We start from the raw sequence: 25,580 nt of genomic DNA, 5'->3' as shown, positions 1-25,580 counted from the left end.
CAGAATGTTTCATATGAAAGTAGAAATTACTATTTCACAAGTTTAGGCAGATGGGACCTTAGAAAGTGTCAATTCTAGGCCATATGCATAGAAAAGTAGACTTGACTTGTGGTGTACATGCATGTCATTGTCATAGCAGACTGACAGTGGGTCTAAGGTTTCAATGACTAGACCAAGGCTATCTGGACCTAGAGGCAAACAAGCACAGATTACTAGCTCTATCCCATAAACAAAACAAAGAGAGATTATGTGAGGCATTACTAATTATCAGAATTAACAGTAATAAAAACAATAACAAGATAAAACTTGAACAATTTTGTCAAAAGAAATGTCTTCAACTGGTATGCTTGGATTCGTATAGAGGGCTTCAGCCTGGGCAGCTTGGAGCTAGGGAGACAAACTATTGTAGTGAATTAAATGCTGCTTTTGCCTATTCCTCTGTTACTTATTTGCTGCAGGAATAGCTGTTGTACCCCAGTGTGATGGCAACCACAAGGGTCATATCAGGACAGAATAAAGGCAGGCGAGGATAGAAGTTGATGCACAGGTGTGTGTGTGCTCACTTTTCCATCCTGATCTGGTCTTATCCTGGGAATAGGGCACTATGAATGAAAAATGCTGCCTGCCATATCAGTAAACTGAGGATGTTGGGGCCATAAAGCCATCACACTTCAGCTGCCCAAACTGTAACCCGAGGGAACTCAGGATAGAAACAGAATGCCCTCCCTCAAGTAGTCAACTGCTGCAGGCAATCCTGACAGTGCACCCTCAGGAGACTCAGGGGGATGAAGCACAAGATACTGGCCCCAGATAGCTGAACGTTATAGCAAAGGGGTTATTTCAGTGAGCCCAGACCCTTGCATCTTTCTGTACATAAAAATGTGCTAAATTTCTTAACTTGAGATATCAGGTTCTCTTTACAAACAGTAATATTTTCATATTCTGACTGCCTGGGCTTTGTTACAAGATTCCTGTATAACCTGCCTCACCTCTTGCTTCTTTGGAATAGCCCTCTCAGAGCTATCTGAGAAACCGAGTCCCCATCTTAAGTCCTCATATTTGTCTGCTGAATAAAACATAACTCTTAACTTTTAGGTTGTGCATTTTTTCAGTTGACAGGCACCTTATAATTTATATTATAGTCCCGTAACAAAGAAAAATGTACATTTATTATAGTTGCAATAAGTGCTAAAAAAGGGAAAGTAAACTGACCTTTGAAAGCAAACAAGAGGAATACCTAATATATTCTGAGAGTAGGCAGGTATCAGTGAGGACTTGCCCTAGGAAGAGATTACAGTTTGCAACTCAAGACAAGTGCTTTCAAACATGGAAAGTGTCTATGTCAAAACATCTGACCTAAGAAGGAGTGCCAGACTGTGAAAATAAATGCTGGCATGTGGTCAGTGAGCAAATGGGAAGAGGGCCAAAGGAAAGTGGAATGTATGAAGTAAAGACACACTCATTTTGACTTGTTTGGTCACCTTTCCCTCCTCTTTCTACTCAATACCAGAGAGTAAACCTCTCAAAATTGGAAGTATCATGAACTCACGCTTCGGTAAATAGCCAAATTAACAAGGAGTTAGAATGGAGAGGAATCACAGACTAAACACTGATAAATGAAGGAGTGATAATAATAAATGAATAAATGGAAATTCAATGATGATAATTCTTGTATTTATGTTGTAAGAAGTACAAGGAATGGAATCAAAAAGCCAGTACCTTGATTGAGAAATTGCACAATGGTGTTGGTAGAACAATTGGAGTGATCTGGCCACTGCTTGCAGTTGGGTACAAGCTGGTTGCTGAAGTTCCTGGAAGCTGACTCTGGTTACAAGATATCATCTTCCTTTTTATGTTCTTAGGTATGGTGGCTGTGTCACTTTTTTTCTGGAGAAAAAAAGATTTTTTCTTAGTTTTTGAAAATGATTTTCAAAATCACACAGAATACAGCATCTTTTCTCTTTTTACATGTTGAATCTGTACTTTTCAATTTTTTCTGGACTAATAGCACATATTCAGATACCAGTATTACTTATCCTTTACCTACCTCAACTAGGATCACAAATTTCACTCTCTAAATACTAAAGCTCAGACAAAATTTCATTGGTTTGGGGATGGAATCTGGGTCCTACACCTGATGCAAACTGGCCAAAGCAAGTAGATAACCTTCCCTGGCTATAAGAGAAGCAAATCACAGCCTAACGTTGGCTGCAGTTAAGAATGTCTGTTAACTATGACTGTTTCATCAAGAAAAGACACAAGTGGGTTTCTAATATTTATTCTATAGGCTTCTACAAACCTACTGATCTTCTGAGAAAGATTACTGGGAGAAACATGGACTGTTGTAACTAATAAGAACAATGACAACAACCACAACAAAACCACAAATTTAAAGTTCCCTTATCTAGGAGTTCCGTCCTCAAGTGGGATGTGTGGGATGGTAGTGAGTATATAGCCTGAGTTAGAGGGCAGCCTGGGTCTTGGGTAAGAAACTGTGTTGGGGATTATTGTTTAAATCTTGCCCTTGCCTACCCTTGACACTTATCTTGGGCGAATCTTTTCCTGCCCATTCATCTCAGACACATGCTCCATAGTCCCAGGTTTCATGTAACCCAGGGCAAAATAAAAAGCAGGCTGGGATAGAGGATTACGCCTACAGCTTTGGACTCACTTTCCCACCCTTGTCTTATATTCCTTTTTGATAGAGTTCCTATACTCCAAGATCATTGTCTAGAAGAGAAGAAAAACAAATTTATTGCAGTTGAGATACATACTACAAAGGAATAGTAAAGGATTTTGTAACGGCAATAAAAAATAAGACTATCTAGAAGTTTTGGGGAGGGGTTGTCTCAGTGAGGATATGCTGAGGAAGGAATTCAGGCTGGTACCTGATGGTTGAATTAATTTAGCCATTAAAGCAACATGAATCATGAATACAAATCAAGGAATTAGCCTGTGGGCAAATACCTGACATGGGAAGGAGCATAGAATGCTGCGAACTAATCTAGAGGTGAGGTTAAGAGAAAAGGGGTGAAAGGAAACCAAAATGTAGGGGATATACATACCCTTATATTCCTGTCTAATTGTCTGGCCACCTCCATAAGACAGTCACATTTGTAAGGTCAGCAATTACTCATAAATGTAAAAGTTTCCAAAAGTCCAAGGACTTAGAATACACTGAGGCCTCAGCATTTTTTTAATTTATTTAATTGGCCTCAGTATTTTATTTGATAAGTTTCTGAGTGATTTGATTGCATAAAGAAGTTTGTATCTACGAAGGGAATCCTGAGAGACTCTTTCGGGGTCTTGAGTATTCTTACAATATGTTGTAGGGAGGGACACGGACTAGAAACAGGAAAATGGTACCTTGGTTGAGGAACTGCTGGACGGCTTTGATGGAGGCATTGGAGGAGTCTGGAGAAGGCCCCCAGTTGACTTCGGGCTCATTACTGACAATCCTGGAAGCTGACTCTGCTCCTTGGTTAGCTTCTTCCTCTTAGAGTCATTAGTTTTCGTGGTTTTCTTTTCCTGAAAGTAGGATTTTCCCCGTCTGGTTAGTAGTTTTCAATAAGAAATGAAATACATCCTTACTACTGAGAAAATCAACTTTTTATTACCAGATTCTAGTTATACTCCTTCTAGTTAATCTCATTCTCTGTTGCCCACTTTTCCTCCTGTCCTCAATCTTTCCCAGCATCAGGGTCTTTTCCAAAGAGTCAGCTCTTTGCATCAGGTAGCCAAAGTACTGGAGCTTCAGCTTTAGCATCAGTCCTTCCAATTAATTTTCAGGGTTGACTTCATTTAAGATTGATTAGTTTGACCTCTTTGCTGTCCAAGGGACTCTCAAAAGTCTTCTCCAGCACCACAATTCTAAAGAATCAGTGTAAGGTAGAATTTAACAGAATGCTTCCAGTATGCTGCTTTCAGTCTTGCATAAATCCTTTGTTCCTCATAGCACCTGAAAGCAGGCGCTGGAAGAACTGCACCTGGTTCCCAGAATAATAGGAATTTAGGCATTTCGTTCGTATGGAAAGTAGCTTGTCCATATGGTGAATAGCAGCCACTTACTACTCTTTTCCCTTCTGATATGGAAAGTAACTTTTACAACCCCCTCCCTTGAAAATGATTCTAGCCTCAAGCTTCCTGAATAACTGGTAAGATTTTTTTATCCCTGTCTCTGCTAAAAAGGGCTATCTTGTAAGAGAGCATATATATGCCCACAATATGTTGAATAAACTCTTTTGTTCCACCAAAGCACTGGTCCCCTTGTCTTTCTTCATCTCTCTCTCTTTCTCTCTCTCTGTCCCCTTCAGGCTTCTAAGCCTCTTTTCTTCCTTCTTTCACTTTCTTATTGGTCGACTCTGTACCCCCAAGTTCCGGTCCATCAAAGGACCACAACACATCAGTTCTTTGGCACTCAGACATCTTTGGGGTCCAACTCTCACATCTGTACGTGACTACTGGAAAAACCATAGATTTGACTATAAGGACATTTGTCGGCAAAGTGATGTCTTGGCTTTTTATATGCTATCTAGGTTTGTCATAGCTTTTCTTCCAAGGAGCAAGGATCTTTTAATTTTATGGCTGCGGTCACCATCCACAGTGACTTTGAGCCCAAGAAAATAAAATCTGTCACTGTTTCCACTTTTTCCCCATCTATTTGCCATAAAGTGATGGAATAGAGTGCCATGAACTTCACTTTCTGAATGGCGAGTTTTAATCCAGCTTTATCACTCTCCTCTTTCGCCTTCATCAAGAGGCTCTTTAGTTCCTCTTCACTTTCTGCCATAAGGGTGGTGTCATCTGCATATCTGAGGTTATTTATTTCTCCTGGCAATCTTGATTCCAGCTTGTGCTTCATCCAACCCGGCATTCCACATGATGTATTCTGCATATAAGTTAAATAAGCAGGGTGACAACATACAGCCTTGAGGTTCTCCTTTCCCAAATTGGAACCAGCCCCTTGTTCCGTGTCCAGTTCTAACTATTGCTTCTTTTCCTGCATATAGTTTTCTCAGGAGGCAGGTAATGTGGTCTGGTATTCCCATCTCACTAAGAATATTCCACAGTTTGTTATGATTCACATAGTCAAAGTGGGGGGAGGGCTGGCAGCGACAGGGAGGGATGACATGCATGCACAGCAAGGGCTGTGGGACAAGGGCTTCCCAGGCGGCACAGTGGAAAGAATCTGCCTGCCAATGCAGGAGATGCAGGAGACATGGGTTCAATCCCTGGGTCAAGAAGATACCCTGGAGAAGGAAATGGCAAGTCACTCCAGTATGCTTGCCTGGAGAACCCCATGTGCTGAGAAGCCTAGTGGGCTACCGCCCATAGGGTCACAAAGAGTTGGACAAGACTGAGTGACTGAGCATGCACACAGTCAAAGGCTTTAGCATAGTCAATGAAGCAGAGTTCAAAGTTAAAAGTGTTAATCACTCAGTCATGTCCGACTCTTGTTGACCCCATGGACTGTAGCCCACCAGGCTCCTTTGTCCATGGGATTCTCCAGGCAACAATACAGAAGTGGTTTGCCACTCCCTTCTCCAGAGGATCGTCCCAACCCAGGAATCAAACTCAGGTCTCCTGCATTGCAGGCAGATTCTTTACCATCTGAGATGTTTTTTTTAATTAGAATTCCCTTGCTTTTTCTATGATCCAGCAGTATTTGGCAATTTGATCTCTGGTTCCTCTGCCTTTTCTAAACCTGGTTTGTACACCTGGAAATTCTTGGTTCACACACTGCTGAAGCCTAACTTGAAGGATTTTGAGCATAATCTTGGTGGCATATGAAATGAGTGCAATTGTACAGTAATTTGAACATTCTTTGGCTTACCTTTCTTTGGGATTAGAATGAAAACTGACCTTTTCCAGTCCTTTGGCCACTGCAGAGTTTTCCAAATTTGCTGGCATAATGAGTGCTGTGCTTTAACAGCATCATCTTTAAGGATTGAAATAGCTCAGCTGGAATTCCATCACCTCCTAGCTTTGTTCATAGTAAAGCTCCCTAAGCCCACTTGACTTCACACTCTAGGATGTCTCGCTCTAGGTGAGTGACCATACCATTGCGGTTATCTGGGTAGGCTTTGGCAAACTTTGGTAAACTGTTTTCCTAATCTGATTGCTGTTTTAATATACTTTTAGAAGAGGAGTAATGATTCCATATTTCCATCATTTAGAATTATATTATACAAATTAAAGTCACAGTAGTTCAGAAACATAACGGGTAGTCAGTACCTACTAATTTACTGACTCTGAAACTCATTTTCACTCTGCCTCTGATTCTTCTATTTGCACATTGAGAAATGAATAAAGAACTAAGTGTCCTAAAAAGAGCCATAGTAAAAACTCCTTCTGTGGGACCTTAGCCATCCTACCTTCACAGGTGTATCCTTGATTGATTCAGGTCCAAAAGCTTCATTTGTGGTGGATGTGGATTGGCCAAGACTGGGCTTATCTTGCTTGTGTTTTTGCACTGGAGTTGTTGCTCCTTTTGCACTGTTTTTCTTCATAACTGATTTAGTAAAAGAGAACATGATAAATCCAAAGGAGCTGGTCGAGATACATGAAGAACCTTCAATACTGTTTCCTCTCTGTTCTTGCTAGTGGATCTGGGTATGGTTGTATCTACCTCTACTGCATTAGCCTTACTTGGCCAAAGGTGGCCAAAAGTAGCAATATAGGTACAGATTCTGACTCGAATATCCTCAGTGGTTTCCTTTCTTGTCCCCTGTACAACAAACACTCTCTTTCTATCCTCTGGACTCATCTATCTCAGTCGAATCCTTTTACAACTCTCATATTCTTTATCTTCCTCTTAATAAACTAAAATTTCATGATGTTAGTCATGGGTCAATGCCTATAAAAGATCCATTTGAATTATTGAAACCAAAGAAGGAAAATATAATCTAACTTGTGATGGGACAAAATGGTGATACTGGATTTCACTTTTTCAAATGTTTTCTAATCCAGTGGTTTTATAAGAGGTGAGTTCTTCACATCTCTGAGAGGTAGGTTTTTGCTTAAGTACTGTCTCATATTTATTTCTAGAAAGTATAAAAATGATGAAGTAAATGTGATAATAAAGCATGCATATTAACTGATTTAAATATTTCAAAAACCTACATGTTCTAATTTTGTTTCATCATTGTCTAAACTTTCTAATGCATGGAAGCCTCAGACTTTCTCATCAACTCCTACGATTTTCTTTACCCACACCCCCAAAATACACCCTCTAAAACACATCAGGTCTCTTTGTAGGAAACACATCCTCTAAGTTGTTAAATTTTGACATCTAAAATTTATCATTGTCATGGCTGCTGAGTCCCAAGTTGGGAAAGAAAGGTCTAACTTTGATCAATTCAAGGTCAAAGTTGAGGTCAGTGAGAGAGAGTGAGAAATAAGGGTTCTTCCAGTTTACCTTTTAACTTCTCTTTTCTAAGAGTTTTGGCAAGGTCTTTAATTTCATCTATTTCTCTGACCAACTCTATTAGCTTGTTAACACAGGCAGGGCCTCGGAACTTCGCTTCCATCAAGTTAGCAATTTTAACTCTGTCATATTCATCTTGCATTTTACTAGTCAGTTTTAAATCATCGGCCAGTAAAGACTTAATCATGTTAAAACATTTATCATTGATGTGCTGAAATCCTTTCAGCAGGACAATTTTCTTGTAGTCATTCCCCATCTCTCAAGTTAGGGATGTGCCTACAAGAGAAAAATAACATACAGTGTTACATCTTTATATAGAGCACAAACTGGGGTGGGGTATGGTTTCAGGATGATCTGAGCACATTACATTTATTGTGCACTTTGTTTCTATTATTATTATGCTGTGATATATAATGAAATAATTATATAACTCACCATAATGCAGAATCAGTGGGAGACCTGAGCTTGTTTTCCTGCAACTAACTGGGGATTCCCAGGTGGTGCTAGTGGTAAAGAACTTGCCTACAGATGCAGGAGACATAAGAGACATGGGTTCAGTCTCTGTGTTAGCAAGACCCCCTGGAGGACGGCATGACAACCCACTCCAGTGTTCTTGCCTGGAGAATTCCATGGACAGAGGAGCGCTATGGTCCATAGGGTTGTAAAGAGTTGGGCACGACTGAAGCAACTGAGCACATTAGTACGTAGATAGTCCCATTTGGGAGTGATGAGAAACAGTGACACTCAGAGTGTGTTGCTTATTCTCAGTCTACTCTGTAATCTCATTTTGGTTCCATTCACTGTAGAAAACTCTGCCCCACAAAGATAGGATGTTGGAAATGGAAGCAGGCTTTTCAATGCTTTTGAGGTAATCTCCAGATATTCCACCACAATGTATGGAGATTTGAAGTTTGGAGAAGGGCATGGCAACCCACTCCAGTAGACTCTTCAGTCTGGATTAGGTACCAGGGTGACTCATTAATCCCAACAATAGTGTGTCAATATCTTCTGCTATTTCATCAGCTCATCCAGTTATGATACTAGCTGAAAGAAGAACATGTGTCCCCTTTTGAACTGCAGCCTCTCCTAAAAGTTCACAACAAATGTCTTTAGCAGCAGGCAGGATCAACTCTTCACCAATAGTATAGTAAAGGACTTCTTAGCTTTAGCAATGTGGTTAGCCACTATAGCTTTAGCAATGTGGTTGCTGCTGCTGCTGCTAAGTCGCTTCAGTCGTGTCCAACTCTGTGCGACCCCATAGACAGCAATGTGGTTAGCCACTAAGAATGATCTTCTCAGTTCAGACATATTTGATGAAGTGGTGGCCTTCAAAAATTGTTTCTTTTCTTTGTGTTCATATGTTTTTCTTTTGAAAAAATCCAAAGGCTTGACGTTTAATTCAGGGTGCTTTTTCTCTATGTGGCAAGGCAGTTTTAAAGGTTTCATGGCTTCATTGGATAGCTAGTCACCACATATTATACAAAGCAGGCTTGGAAAATGTAAATTACCTGTGCAATGAGCTTGTAATTTAAGAGGACTTGGTACTCTCTTTTAAATGCAGCTTTCTTTCCTCCTTAGAGTCTTCTGCTATCTCATCATTGGGTGTTTCCAACTTTTCAAAGTGGCTCTCCAGTGACATTTGTATTTCAATCATTTTGGCAAGGGTTAACTTATGGACTTACCAAAATTGTGACAAAGACTAGCACACAGTGAGGAAAAGAGACCTGGATGGTAGTGGTAAATAAAATAATGGGCAGGCCACATAAGGACTAAAATAAGTGTTGAATTCTGACTTAAAGCCAGCCATCAGGTGCAGCTGTAGACTTAAATTAAAGTACATCAACTCACTTGCCACTATAAAACCTGCCACCAGATACAGTTTGTCATTTGCCATTCACTAAAAGAGTTTTGATATGTCTGCAAGTAATTGATTTATTATGGTCTCTGTGCAGTCAAACCTCTCTGCTAAAGATAGTCTGCATTTGCAGCCGCTCTACACTGCTAGCGTCACCTTCTCAGCTCCACCTCAGATCATCAGGTGTTAGATTCTCATGAGGAAAACACAACCTGGATCCCTCACAAACAGAATTCACAGTAGGGTTTGTGCTCCTAGAGCTTATAGCTCTGGTGACCAGAAGGGATGCAATGGAGGGACAAATAGGGTATGGTCAACAAAAGACTATTTCTCTAAGGTCAGGAAATGTAACAAATGTAGCAAATACACAGAAATAAAAGAGGAAGTTAGACAAAATGAGGCTACAGAAGAATATGTTTCAAATGATGAAAGGAGCTAAAACCTCAGAAGAAGTAAGTGAAATGGTGACAGGCAATCTACCCAATAAATAGTTCATAAAGATGACAATAAAGATGCTCAAAAAACTCAGGAGAAGACGAGATGTACAGAGTGAAGAGTTAGAAGTTTTTAACAAAAAATTAGCAAATATAAAGAACAATCAAAGAGAGATGAAGAGTAAAATAATTGAAATGAAAAATACAGCAGAAGGAGTCAACAGTAGATCAAACAATACAGTGGAAAAGACCATTGAGCTGGAAGACAGAATAATGGAAATCACTGAAGCTGAACAGAATAAAAAAAGAAAAAAAATGAGGACAGTTTAAGAGAACTCTGGAAGAATGTCAAGCATGTTATCATTCATCATATCATTATAGTGGGTTCCGGGAGGAGAATAGAGAGAAAGGGGGGCAAAGAACATATTTAAAGATATAATAGCTAAAAACTTCCCTAACTCCAGTAAGGAAAGAGACATCTGGGTCCAGGAAGCATATGGAGTCCTAAACAGAGTAAACCCAAAGAAGACCACACTAAGATACATTGTAATTAAGCTGGCAAACATTAAAGGTAAGGAGAAAATATTAAAATCAGCAAGGGAAAAGCAACATATATACAAGGGCATTCCCTTAAGGCTATCAGCTGAATTTTCAGCATAAACTCTGCAGACAGGAAGAGAGGGATATGATATGTTTAAAATGATGAAAAAGAAAACTCTATAACCAATACTCTAGCTGGCAAAGCATTTATTCAGATTTCATGGAAACATTAAAAGTTACATAGGCAAGCAGAAGATAAAAGAGTTCAGCACCAGCAAACCAGCTTTAAAAGAAATGCTAAAGAGACTTTTCCAAGTAAAAAGAAAAGAAACATGAAACATAAAAGGAAAAATCTTATTAGTATAGGTAAATATACAGTAAAGGTAATATATCAAGCTAGTAGAAGGTTAAAAGATAAAAGTTGTCAAATCATCTATATATGCAATAAGATGCTAAAGGATATACAAAACAAAAAGTTGTGAAATATGATGTCAAAATTTAAAACATGGTAGTGGAGAGGAAATGCAGTGTTGTTAAAATGTATTTAAACTTAGATCAGCAACTTATAATAATCATATATATATGAACTAGACAAGGATGTCCACTCTCCCCACTTTTATTTAACATATTATTAGAAGTCCCAGTCACAACAATCAAACTAGAAACAAAGAAATACAAGGAATTCAAATTACAAAGGAAAATTTAAAATTGTTACTATTTGTAGATGAGATAAAGACACCACAAAAAACCTACTAAAACTTATCAATGAATTCACTTAAGCTGAAGGATAAAAAATTAATATACAGGAGGAACTTTCAAGATGGTGGTAGAGTAAGATGGAGAGATCACCTTCCTCCCCCCATTTACATAAAAAAAAAATACATCTACGTATGGAACAACTCTTGCAGAAGACTTTTAAACACTGGCAGAAGACCCCAGACTTCCAAAAAGGCAAGCTAACCTCCACAGAATGAGGTAGGACAGAAGTTACAGAAAAATGAAGAGACAAAGGACTTGGGACAGGGACCTGTGCCTTGGGGAGGAAGCCAAGAAGGACGAAAAGTTTCCTCATACTCGGAAACCCCTTAATGGGCAGGGGTGGGCGGAGCTTCAGAACCTCAGAGAGGAACACATCAACAGGTCCTCAGTAGGCAAAATGGAGATGATTCGCCACAGAGATATTGCTGATCAGCACTTTCCAGTCAAGACTGTTTGCACGCTCACTGCAGTGAGTGGGAGTTGGGTACTGAGGCTTAAGTTTTGGGGGTTGGACACTAAGGAGACGACTGGGGTTGAGTTGCTGTGAAGATACTCTGAGGGGGCTAGTATGACAGCTTAGGGAGTCCAGGGAAAAGCCTGGGCCTGCCACAGAAGCAAGAGACCCTCTAACTGTGGGCTTGCAGATCATAAGACATCGCCTTTGTGAGTTCCGTAAGTGGCATGAGCCATGGCTGTGGACTGCAACCGTAGAGGTAGATATCCCAAATCCAGCATAAGTGTCAGAGGTGAGACTACACATAACTGCATTTGTGATCCCAGAGGGGGGATGAGCCATGTAGATGCCAGAGGCAGAGGAGAGGAGGCCACTACAGTCTCGACCTCAGGGCTCACAGCTGCCACCAAGCTACGTTCAGGTACAAATCACTGCTCATACCTTCCTGCAGCTTGGCCCTGCTGAGGGACCCAAGACCTGGGACTAATTCCCCTGGGGAAACACACGACCCACCTCAGACTGTGGCGACTTGATGCAGATCTCAGCCACAGTGAGCACTCCCCACATACCACAACTGTGTCTGACATACCTCTCCCTCTTCCCAGTCCAACTGAGTAAGTGAGCCTTAATAAGGTGCTACTTTTGCCCCCTTGTGTCTGGGGAGGGAAGAGACACCAGTGTCTCAGTTGCGTCTGACTCTGTGACCCCATGGACTGCAGCACACCAGGCCCCCCTGTCCATTACCAATTGCCAGAGTTTACTCAAACTCATGTCCATTGAGTCAGTGATGCCATCCAACCACCTTATCCTCTGTCATCCCTTTCTCCTCCTGCCTTCAATCTTTCCCAGCATCAGGGTCTTTCCAAATGAGTCAGTTCTTCGCATCAGGTGGCCGAAGTATTGGAGTTTCAGCTTCAACATCAGTCTTTCCAATGAATATTCATAACTGATTTCCTTTAGGATGGACTAGTTGGATATCCTTGCAGTCCAAGGGACTCTCAACAGTCTTCTCAACACCACAGTGCAAAAGCATCAATCCTTCGGCGTTCAGTTTTCTTTATAGTCCAAATCTCACATACATACATGATTCCTGGAAAAACCGTAGCCTTGACTAGATGGACCTTTTTGGCAAAGTAATGTCTCTGCTTTTTAATTTGCTGTCTGGGTCGGTCATAACTTTTTTTCCAAGGAGTAAGCGTCTTTTAATTTTATGGCTACAGTCACCACCTGCAGTGACTTTGGAGCCCCCAAAAATAAAGTCAGCCACTGTTTCCACTGTTTCCCCATATATTTGGCATGAAGTGATGGGACCAGATGCCATGATCTTAGTTTTCTGAATGTTGAGCTTTAAGCCATCTTTTTCACTCTCCTCTTTCACTTTCATCAAGAGGCTCTTTAGTTCTTCTTCACTTTCTGCCATAAGGGTGGTGTCATCAGCATATCTGAGGTTATTGATATTTCTCTGGGCAATCATGATTCAGCTTGTGCTTCATCCAGCCCAGTGTTTCTAATGATGTGCTCTGCATATAAGTTAAATAAGCAGGGTGGCAATATACAGCCTTGGTGTACTGCTTTTCTGATTTGGCACCAGTCTGTTGTTCCATGTCCAGTTCTGATTGTTGCTTCCTGACCGGCATACAGGTTTCTCAAGAGGCAGGTCAGGTGGTCTGGTATTCCCATCTCTTTCAGAATTTTCCACAATTTGTGGTCATCTACACACAAAGGCTTTGGCATAGTCAATAAAGCAGAAATAGATGTTTTTATGGAACTCTCTTGTTTTTTTGATGATCCACCATATGTTGGCAATTTGATCTCTGGTTCCTCTGCCTTTTCTAAAATCAGCTTGAACATCTGGAAGTTCACAGTTCATGTATTATTGAAGCCTGGCTTGGAGAATTTTGAGCACTACTTTACTAGTGTGTGAGATGAGTGCAATTGTGCAGTAGTTTGAGCATTCCTTGGCATTGCCCTTCTTTGGGACTGGAATGAAAACTGACCTTTTCCAGTCCTGTGGCCACTGCTGAGGTTTCCAAATTTGCTGACATATTGAGTACAGCATCATATTTTAGGATTTGAAATAGTTCAACTGGAATTCCATCACCTCCACTAGCTTTGCTCATAGTGATGCTTCCTAAGGCCCACTTGACTTCACATTCCAGGATGTCTGGCTCTAGGTGAGTGATCACACCATTGTGTTTATCTGGGTCATGAAGATCTTTTTCGTATAGTTCTTCTGTGTATTCTTGCCACCTCTTCTTAATATCTTCTGCTTCTGTTAGGTCCATACCATTTCTGTCCTTCTTGAGCCCATCTTTGTATGAATGTTACCTTGGTATCTCTAATTTTCTTGAAGAGATCTCTAGTCTTTCCCATTCTATTGTTTTCCTCTATTTCTTTGCACTGATCCCTGAGGAAGGCTTTCTTATCTCTCCTTGCTATTCTTTGGAACTCTGCATTCAAATGGGTGTATCTTTCCTTTTCTCCTTTGTTTTTTGCTTCTCTTCTTTTCACAGCTATTTGTAAGGCCTCCTCAGACAGCCATTTTGATTTTTTTCATTTCTTTTTCTTGCAGATGGTCTTAATCCCTGTCTCCTGTACAATGTTACAAACCTCCAGCCACAGTTCATCAGGCACTCTGTCTATCAGACCTAGTCCCTTAAATCTAGATTTAAGAGGACAGGGCCAGAACCAAAGAGGCACCAGAGGCAGGGCCAAAACCAAAGCTGAGCACCAGAGGTTGTGTGACCAAGGAAGAGGAAGGGAAAGTATTCCTGCAGCCACAGGTACAGTGGATTAAGTATCCACAATTAGCTTGAGACTGTGGACTTTGGGGGCAATTATGGAATTTGGAAGCAAGTGCAAGCTGGAATTAGACCAGATGTGAGTGTGAACTGACCCCACAGTGCCCACTGCACATCCAGAGACCACTTTCCTGGAAATATTGGAGGACTTCCTGAGTAAGCAGATTGGCTGATGCTCACTGTGTGGTGAGGACAACAGAAGACTGAGGAGGACATTATTCTTACTATCACTCTTTATATATATAGCTTTTTTTTTCTTTTTTCTTCTATCTCTTTCTTTCTGTGCTGTATGACTTGTGGAGTCTTGGGTCTATAGTAAGGTTTGGGGCCTGAATCCCTGAGGTGGGAGATCAGAGTACAGGACATTGGATCACCAGAGAACTTCTGACCCCATGGAACATTAATCAGTGAGAAGTCTCCTAAAGGTCTCCATTTCAACACTAAGACCAGGCTCCACCCAAAGGTTAGCAAGTTCAGTGTCAGATGTCTCATACCAAACCATCAGTTAAACAAGAATACAACATTGCCCATTAGCAGCAGGCTGCCCAAGGCCATACCAAACCCACAGACACCCCAGAAAACAAACCACTGAACATGGCATTGCCCTCCAGAGAGACAAGATCCAGCTCCACTCATCAGGACAGACAACAGTCTCCCCAACAGGAAATTTTCACAAGGCACAGATCCATCCCCATCCACTGGGGGCCGACTTCACAAATAAGAGGAACATGACCTTGCAACCAGTAGAAAGGAGATGGCAAATGCAATAAATCAAACAAGTTGAAAAGAGAGAGAAACATGCAGTAGATGAAGGAATATTGTAAAAACCCATAAGACCAAACAAATAAAGAAACAGGCAATCTACCTAAAAAATAACTCAGAGTAATGGTAGTAAAGATAATCCAAAATCTTTCAAATAAAATGGAGGCACAGATAAATAGAAGAGGTACAGATTGAGAAGATACAAAAAATGTTTAACAAGGATCTCGAAGAAACAAAGAATAGACAATCAGCAATGAGCAACACAATAACTGAGATTAAAAATGCACTGAAGGGGACCAAAAAAATAACTGAGACGTAAGAACAGATAAGTGAACTGGAAGATAGAATGGTGGCAATAACTGAAGTAGAGCAGAATAAAGAAAAAAGAAATGAGGACAGCCGCATAAACCTCTGGGACAACATTAACCACACCAACATTTGAATTATAGGGGTCCTAGAAGAAGAAGAGAAAAAGAAAAAGAAAGAGTATGGAAAAAATATTTGAGTTTATAGTTGAAAACTTCCCAAACATGGGAAAGTGAATAGCCACTCAAGTCCAGGAAGCCCAGAATCCCATACACAATAAACACAAATAGAAACACATCAAAATATGTATTAATCAAACTAACAAAAATTAAACACAAATAAAAAATATTAAAAGTAGCAATGGAAAAGCAACAAATAACATATATGAGGATTCCCATAAGGCTAGCAGTTGATCTTTCAACAGAAACTTTACAGGCCAGAAGGAAGTGGCAGGATATTCTTAAAACGATGAAAAGAAAAATATCTATGATCAAGATTACTATCATTCAGGAAAGCTATCATTCAGATTTGATGGAGAAATCAAAAGTTTTACAGATAAGCAAAGTTAAGACAACTCAGAACCACCAAACCAGCTTTACAATAGATGCTAAAGAACTTCTCTAGACAAGAAACACGAGAAAGAAAAGACCTACAAAGAAAAAGTAAAAAAAAAAAAACAAAAAACCTAAAGTAAATGATGGTAATAGGATCATACATATCAATAATTAGTGTAAATGTAATGAACCAATTGCTTCAACCAAACTGGCTGAATTGATACAAAAACAAGGTCCCTATATACACAAGAGACACACTTCAGACCTAGGGACACATACAGACTGAAAGTGAGGGATGGAAAACAGTATTCCATGAAAATGGAAAAAGTGGGGGTGGCAATACTCATATCAGATAAAATAGACTTTAACGTAAAGATCATTACAAGATACAGGAAGGACACTACATTCTGATCAAAGGATCAATCCAAGAAGAAAATATAATAATTATAAATATATACACACACAATATAGGAGCACCTCAGTACGTAAGGAAAATGCTAGTAACTATAAAATGGGAAATTGACAGTAACACAGTAATAGTGGGGGACTTTTAACACTCCACTCACCAACAGACAGATAATCCAGGCAGAAAATTTATAAAGAGATACAAGCTTTAAATGATACACTAGACCTTAATTGATAGCTATAAGACATTTCATCCAAAAACATTAGTTTTTCATTTTTATGTCAAGTGCACACAGAACATTGTCCAGGATAGATAACATCTTGGGTTACAAAGCAAGCCTTGATAAATTTTTAAAAAATAAAACTGCATTAAGCATTGTTTCTGACCGCAATGCCATAAGATTAGATATCAACTACAAGGGGAAAAAAAAAACTGTAAACAACATAAACACATACACAAACATATAGAGGCTAAACGATATGCTTCTGAATAACCAAGTGGTCACTGGGAAATCAAAGAGGAAATCAAAAATGCCTAAAAACAAATAATGATGAAAACTTGATAACTCAAAACCAATGGGATGCAACAAAAGCAGTGCTAAGAGGGAAGCTTACAGCAATAAAAGCCTACCTCAAAAAACAAGAAAAACATTAAATAAACAACCTAACCATACACCTAAACCAACTAGGAAAAGAAGACAAAAAACCCAGTTAGTAGAAGGAAATAAATCATAAAGCTCAGAGCAGAAATAAGTGAAAAAGAAATGAGGGAGACAATAGCAAAGATCAAAAAAAACCTAAAAGCTGGTCCTTTGAGAAGATAAAAAGAAATTGACAAATCATTAGCCTGACTCATCAAGACAATAAGGGAGAAGGCTCAAATCAATAAGATTAAAAATGAAAAAGTGGAAGTTGCAACAGACAATGCAGACATGCAAAGGATCCTAAGAAACTGCTGTGAGAAACTATACACCAATAAAATGGACAACCTGAAAGAAACTGACAAATTCTTTGAAAAGTACAACCTTCCAGATTGAACCAGGAAGAAACAGAAAACATTAACAGACCAATAATGAGCACTGAAATCGAAACCATGATCAAAAATCTTTCAATAAACAAAAGCCCAGGGACAGATGGCTTCACAAGTGAATTCTACCAAGCACTTAGAGAAGAGCTTATATGTAACCTGCTCAAACTCACTTGAGAAGAGCTTATATGTAACCTGCTCAAACTCTTCCAGAAAATTGCCAAGGAAGGAAACGTCTCACTCATTCTACAAGGCTACCATTACTCTGACACCAAAACAAGACAAAGATACAATGAAACAAGAAAATTATAGGCTAATATCAGTGATGAACAGAGATGCAAATATCCCCAACAAAATTCTAGCAAAAAGAATCCAACAAGACATTAAAAGGATCATAAAACATGATTAAGTTGGGTTTATCCCAGGGATGCAAAGATTCTTCAATATACACAAATCAATGTGATACTTCATATTAACAAACTGAAAGTTAAAAACTGTGTGATCATCTCAATAGATGTAGAGAAAGCTTTTCAACAAAATTCAATATCCATTTATGATAAAAGCTCTCCAGAAAGTAGGCATAGAAGGAACCTATCCCAACATAATAAAGGCCGTTTATGACAAACCCACAGCAAATATTATTCTCAATGGTGAGAAACTAAAATTATTTCCTCTAAGATCAGGACAAGACAAGGGTGCCCACTCTCACAACCATTATTCAACATAGTTTTGTAAGTCTTAGCCATGGTAATGAGAGAAGAAAAAGAAATAAAAAGAATCCAGATTGGAAAAGGAGTAAAACTCTCATTGTTGCAGAAGACATGATACTATACATGCAAGTGTGCATACTAAGTTGTTTTAGTTGAATCCAACTCTTAAGTGACCCTATGAACTGTAGCCCACATGGCTTCTCTGCCCATGGGATTTTCCAGGCAAGTATACTGGAGTGGGTTGTCATGCCCTTCTCCAGGGGATCTTCCCAACCCAGGAATTGAATCTGTGTCTGTTACATCTCCTGCACTGGCAAGCAGATTCTTTACCACTAGCACCACATGGGAAGCCTGATGCTATACACAGAAAACTCTAAAGATGCCACCAGAAAGCTACTAAAGCTAATCAATGAATATAGTAAAATTTCAGGATATAAAATTAATACACAGAAACCCCTTGCATTCCTATATACTAACCAAAAAAAAAAAAAAATCAGAAAGAGAAATTAAGAAAACAATTCCATTCACCTTTGCAACAAAAAGGATAAAATACAATAGGAATGAACCACCTAAAGAGACATAGACCTGTATGCAGAAAACTATAACACACCAATGAAAGAAATCAAAGATGACACAAACAGATGAATATTCTTAAACTAGAAGAATCAATATTGTAAAAATGACTATATTACCCAAAGCACTCTGCAGATTCAATGCAATCCCTATCAAACTACCAAAGGTATTTTTCACAGAATAGAGCAAAAAAATTGTTGAAACTAGAACACTTTTTAACACCTTTTGTTGTTATTGTTTAGTTGCTAAGTCATGTCTGACTCTTTTTGACCCCATGAAGAGCAGCATGCCAGGCTTCCCTGTCTTTCTCTATCTTGCGGAATTTGCTCAAGCTCTAACTCTGCATTTGAGTCAGTTCTAATGAGGTGGATGAACCTAGAGCCTATTATACAGAGTGAAGTAAGTTAGAAAGAGAAAAACAAATATCATATATTGACGCATACATGTGGAATCTAGAAAGATGGTACCGATGAAATTATTTGCAAGGAAGGAATGAAAACACAGATGTAGAATAGACTTGTGGACATAGAGGGGTAAGGAGATAGTGGGACAAATGGAGGAAGTAGCATCAACATATATATACTAGCATGTGTATAATAGATAGCTGGTGAGAAGTTGCTATATAACACACGAAGCCCAGCCTGGCATTCTGTGATCACCTAGAGGGGTGGGATTAGGGGAGGAAGGAGGCTCAAGAAGGAAGAGATAGATATACAATTATGACTGATTCACCTTGTATGGCAGAAACCAACACAAAATTGTAAAGCAATTTTCCTCCAAGTAAAAAATAATTTTTTTAAAAAAACCCCTCAAAGTTAGTACAGAAATCTGTTGCATTTCTAAACACTAGCAATGAGCTATCAAAAACAGAAATTAAGAAAACAATCCCATTTACAATCACATCAAAAAGAACAAAATACCTAGGAATAAATTTGACTAAGGAAATAGAAGACCTCTTTTTGGAAAACTATAAAACACTGATGAAAGAAATTGAAGACAACACAAACAGATGGAAAAATATGGATTTAAAGAATTAATATCATTAAAGTCACTTTTCTACCCAAGGCACCATACAGATCCAGTGCAATCCCGATCAAATTACCAGTGGCATTTTTCACAGAACTAGAACAAAAAAATTGAAAACTTGTATGGAAGCACAAGAGGCCTCAAGTAGCCAAAACAATTTAAAGAAAGAAGAACAAGCCTGGAGGTACAACACTCCCTGATATCAAATTATACTACAAAGCTACACTAATCAAAACAGTAGAGTGATGGAACAAAAACATATACCTAGATCAATGGAATAAAATAGATTCCAGAAATGAATCCACACTTTAAAGGTAATTAATCTGATAAAGGTGGCAAGAATTACAATGCATAAAGGACAGCCTCAACAAGCGGTGTTGAGAAAAGTGGACAGCTATGTGAAAAAAATCAAACTGGTCTACTTTCTGACACCACGTACAAAAATAAATTCAAAATGAATTAAAGACTTAAATAGAAGACTTAAAACCATAAAACTTCTAGAAGAAAACTAGCACTATACTCCTTGACAGCAGTCTTCATTATACTTTTTGGATATATCTTATCAGGTAAGGGAAACAAAAAATTAAAATAAGAAGATAGGAGTTCATAAAACTAAAAATCTTTTGCACAGCAAAGGGAACTATCACAAAACCACAAGGCCACCTACTGAATGAGAGACTTTATTTGTAAACAATATAGCTGATAATGGGTTGATATCCAAAATATACAAAGAATTCATAGATCTCAACACCAAACAAGCAAGCAACACAGTTAAAAAATCAGTAGAGGGACTGAAGGAATATCTTTCTGAGGAAAATATACAGATGGCCAACATGCTCATGAAAAGTTAGTTAACATTACTAATCATCAGGGAAATGCAGTCAAAATTACAATGAAATATCATCTCACACCTGTCAGAATAGTTATTATGTCAAACAGTGACAAATAACAAGTCTTCATGAGGATGCAGAGAAAAGAGAACCCTCATGCACTGTTGGTGGGAATGTAAATTGGTGTATCCACTATGGAAAACAACATGGAGATTTGCAAAAAATAAAGAATAAAACTACCATATCATCCAGAAATACTACTACTGAGTACCTATCCAAACAAAATAAAAATACTATTAGAAAACATATACACACCCCAATGTTCATGGCAGGACTATTTGCAATAACCAAAATACAGAAACAACCTAAATGCCCATCAGTGTATGAATAGACAAAGAAGACATGGCAAATATATATGAAGGGTAATTACTTAGTCACACACACAAAAAAATGCAATCTTGCCATGTGCAACAACATGGATGGACCTAGAGGGTATTATTCTAAGTGAAATAAGCCAGACAGAAAAAGACAAATAATTTATGATTTAATGTGATGTACAATCTAAAAAAATCAAATGAACATACATATCAAAAACAATTATAGGTACAGAGAACAAATAGGTATTCTCCAGAGGCAGGGTATAGCAGAAGCAAAGAAATAGGTGAGGGAGATTAACATGTGCAAACTTTCAGTTGCAAAATAAATGAGTCATGTGTAGGGAATGTACATAATGTACATAATGAACTAATGTACATAATGTAATATAAATGTACAGTGTAGGGAATATAATCAATAAGAATGTAATATGGTGATAAGTATGTATGGTGACAATCATAGCTAGACTTATGGTGATTGGTTTGAAATGTATAGAAATATCATTTAGAAAGATGATCCTACATGCAGGGCAGCAAAGAAGACACAGATGTAAAGAGCAAACTTTTGGGCTCAGTGGGAGAAGGTGAGATTGGGATGATTTGAGAGAATAGCACTGAAACATGTACATTATCATATGTAAAATATATGGCCAGTGCAAGTTTGATGCATGAAGCAGGGCACCCAATGCTCTGGGACAACCCAGAGGGACAGGGTGGGGAGGGAAGTGGGAGTGGGGTTCAGGATGGGGGGGGACACATGTATACTTGTGGCCGATTCATGTTGATGTATGGCAAAAACCATCACAATATTGTAAAGTAATTATTCTCCAATTAAATAAATTTAAAATAAAAAAGAAATATCGAATTAGTAAGTCGTGTTATTAAACCAACACAATTTCTTAGGTCAATTATACTGCAAAAACAAATAAACTCATAGCAAAAGATGGTAACCAGTAATCAGGGTGTGGTAGCGGGAAGGGAAATTGGATGAAGGTAGGCAAAAGGTACAAACTTCAAAGCTATAGGATAAATAAGTACTAGAGATGTAATGTACAGCATGATAAATATGATTATGACTGCTGCATGTTATATATGAAAGTTACTGTGAGAGTAAACTGAGTTCTCATCACAAGAAAAAAATTTTTTTGTACGTCTTTAATTTTGCACCTATATGAGATGATGGTGCTCACTAAAGTTATTGTGCTCATTACTTCATGATGTATATAAATGAGATCACTATGCAGTATACCTTAAATTTATATGGTGGTGTATGTCAATTAAGGCTCAATAAAACTGGAAGAAAAATAATAAAATGAAGACTTTAGCCCCTTCTCCCCCAAATAAATTAGATTCATTAATTAAATAGCATTTTCAGAATTTTCCAGATCAGAATTTCACAGCATATCTAGTCCCAGGGGTATTAGACAAGGTATTGCCAATCTACCTTGAGGGAAAAATAATTTTTAGAGTAGCATTTTTAATCTAGTTAAAATGATACTTAAATATGAGGACTTCAATAACTATTTTCCTATATTCAAGGCCTTAGTAGTTTTGACAGGCAAAGATCACATGGAGACATCTATTGGAAGTAACTAGTCAATAAAAGGGTAATATATAAGGAAGTTGGAGCTTCCCAGGTAGCTCAGTGGTAAAGAATCTGCCTGCCAATGCAGGAGACGCAAGAGACACAGGTTTGATTCTTGGGTCAGAAAGATCCCCTGGAGAAGGGAATGACTACACAATCCAGTATTCTTGCCTGGAAAATTCCGTAGACAGAGGAGCCTGGTGGGTGATAGTCCATGGGATCACAAAAAGTCACGACTGAGCAACTGAGTATACACACCACATATAAGGAAGTCAAGAAAAACTGCAAGCTGAAAGGTAAATAAAAGTGAAAACTTAACCTGATTAGGCGTGTCTATCTATGGCTTAAAATTAATAAAGCTCAGTCTGAAGAAAAAAGAAGCAGGAAGTATATCAACATGGTGGAGGGAGGGAGGAAAGACAAAGAATATGACAGGAAACTAACATATTTGTCTTAAATGTTAAGTAAGATAGGGGTATGAGTAAAAAGCAAAACCACAAATACTAACTCCTCCCCCTCAAAAAAAATCAAGAAAGGAGAATATAGAAGTATCATAAATTGAAATGAATAGAAGAAACAAGATAATATATGTTAACTGTCAGCATAGACACAAAGAATCTAACTGGTTAAACTTAAGTGAAAACTTGGTCAACTTGGATTTAGGAAATCTGCCAATGTATTTTTAACAGAAGATCATTTGACGGTGGTAAAATAAAAGAAAGATATTTTATCATAAAATATGATAAAGAGGACCTAAATATGAAAAGAGTACCTAAAATACATAAAGAGTACATAAAAGAAAAGCAGTTTATCTATGTAGTCTAGCTTTAAACAGATCTGAAATAAAAAAGTACCGTCAGAGCAAAACACAATGATAAAAGGTACAACTCCTGGGGAGACACAACAGTTTTAATTGTCTATTTACCTACTAAAAGTAAATATAATAGTATAATTAAGATTGTTTATCTAACATACAGAAGATTCTGAAATGAATATTAAAAATCTTATAATCTAGTCAAGCACATATTATCGCATCGGGTCATTCAAAAAGTCTTTAAACAATTCTTACAGTAGACAATAGAAATCTGCTTGTAATTGTCTCTCCCTGCATCTCTCCTATGCTGTGCCACCAGAAAAAAAAGTTATTAATTTTCAGGAAAGCAGAAAGTAATTCTAAAAGAGAGTGAAATAACAACTCTGGCAGCAGGTATAGAATGAAGTCTGAAAGAAAAATTAACTGTCTTAAGGGAGGTAAAGAAGCCATGTTTTGTATAACTGCATTTGTGGAATTGAAACTTAGCTGCTCTGCTCTGTGTGTGTGTGTGTGTTTTCAAAAATTAGGATAATATCACACAATATAGTTTTATATCTGGCTCTATTTTTTACTCAATATTATTTTATGATATTTTATCATGCCCCTATCTGGACTTTTACCCAGGCCCCCAACATAGCCACTAAGTTTCCTGTGCATCTTTCAGTGAAGGAAATCAAATGCTGTCTCTAAATATAACTCATGCTGATAGTTGTCTGGGGGATACATTTTAATATCTTCTATTGTTAAAATGCATCTCCCTTTGTTCAGGCTTCAGTTGTGGTAGAATGAAATGTCTGTTTGTCTAGGCGTAAATGATTAGAATCACGTTACTGCTGTTTTCACTTTTCTGAATATAGTTGATACCAATCCATTCCCCCCAAATTCTTCATGATTTAAGCTCCTCTTTTCCTCTTGAGGTTACCAACCAGATACCCAGAGCTCTCAACAAGAATTCCTACTCATCTTACCTCAGTGGAGATGTCTTCCACAGTAGTCCAGATCTTGAGATTTTCTTTAGAAATACAAGAATCACTGTTTATTTTGTTTAAGTAGGATGATAAATCAGTAAAAGTCTCAGAGACTGACTTGCAGAATTGTATAATCTCCTGAAGAGCAGAGGGAAAAGACGTATTTTGAAAGATAACAGGGAAACAGGGCACTGACTAGTCAAAACCCTTGATTTAGTGCTGGCTACCTCATACTGTGCTTTCCCGGAGAGAGGGACGTTATGAAACAGTATTGAGACTCCTCCCACCAATGTTCTTAGCTTTCGATTTCCTCAGTCAGAGAAAGCAGTTTATTTCCTGTAAATATCTTAGTCAAAAGCAAAAAATTATGTCAAGTTTACACTCAAATTTTTATTATTATAAATGTTGGTAGATGAAAAGAGTTCCAAGATTAGAACTTTCTTATCCAGAAGACTTACATGTGGGTCATTAAAAATCTATATTCACTTGAATGACTCTCAAATAGAAGTAAGGTGAGTCATCTGGCTACTTATGCTTGTTTCCTGTTTTTGGTGTAGCAGTGGCAAGAGAAGAAGTTGAAAGAGCCACTTTCTACAATTTTTTTTTTTTTGTCTGAAACTTCTGGGAGTGATTTTTCTATAAGTTATCAACTGGTTTAAATAGGACCTAAAACATTCACCTTTATCTCATTCATCTCACACGCTAGCAAAGTAATGCTCAAAAATCTCCAAGCCAGGCTTCAACAGAACGTGAACCGTGAACTTCCAGATGTTCAAGCTGGATTTAGAAAAGGCAAAGGAACAGAGATCAAATTGTCAACAACTGCTGGATCATCAAAAAGGCAAGAGAGTTCCAAAAAAACATCTACTTATGCTTTATGGCCTATGCCAAAGTCTTTGACTGTGTGGATCATAACAAACTGTGGAAAATTCTTAAAGAGATGGGAATACCAGACCACTTGACCTGCCTCCTGATAAATCTGTATGCAGGTCAAGAAGCAACAGTTAGAACTGAACATGGAACAACAGACTAGTTCCAAGTCGGGAAAGGAGTATGTCAAGGTTGTATATTGTTACCATGCTTATTTAACTGATATGCAGAGTACATCACGAGAAACACTGGCTGGATGAAGCACAAGCTGGAATCAAGATTGCCGAAAGAAATATCAATAACCTCAGATATGCAGATGACACCACCCTTATGGCAGAAAGTAAAGAGCTTATTGATGAAAGTGAAAGACAAGAGTGAAAAAGTTGGCTTAAAACTCAAAATTCAGAAAACTAAGGTCATGGCATCTGGTCCCATCACTTCACAGCCAATAGATGGGGAAACAATGGAAAGTGACAGACTTTATTTTTGGGGACTCCCAAATCACTG

General features: G+C 38.3%; 1 protein-coding gene across 2 annotated transcripts in view; it reads right to left on the bottom strand.

Moving 5' to 3' along the window:
* The window catches only part of LOC145505584 (interferon-activable protein 203-like), a 49,788-nt gene extending 25,348 nt beyond the window's left edge, over window positions 1-24,440 (bottom strand). For both annotated transcript variants that reach the window (XM_081488039.1, XM_081488040.1), the window contains exons 1-5: window positions 24,204-24,440; window positions 7,418-7,702; window positions 6,375-6,511; window positions 3,367-3,528; window positions 1,720-1,887 (exon numbers count right to left, since the gene is read on the bottom strand). In XM_081488039.1, coding sequence (XP_081344165.1) covers window positions 1,720-1,887; window positions 3,367-3,528; window positions 6,375-6,511; window positions 7,418-7,682 — 732 coding nt within the window. In that variant the 5' untranslated portion in view covers window positions 7,683-7,702; window positions 24,204-24,440. The remainder of the gene's footprint in view (window positions 1-1,719; window positions 1,888-3,366; window positions 3,529-6,374; window positions 6,512-7,417; window positions 7,703-24,203) is intronic.
* Between the last annotated feature and the right edge of the window lie 1,140 nt (window positions 24,441-25,580).

The sequence above is a fragment of the Giraffa tippelskirchi genome, chromosome 5 (assembly GCF_054371585.1).
Source record: "Giraffa tippelskirchi isolate mGirTip1 chromosome 5, T2T-mGirTip1v1.2.pri, whole genome shotgun sequence".
Lineage (NCBI taxonomy): Eukaryota > Metazoa > Chordata > Mammalia > Artiodactyla > Giraffidae > Giraffa > Giraffa tippelskirchi.
This window is presented reverse-complemented; position numbering and strand designations above follow the sequence as displayed.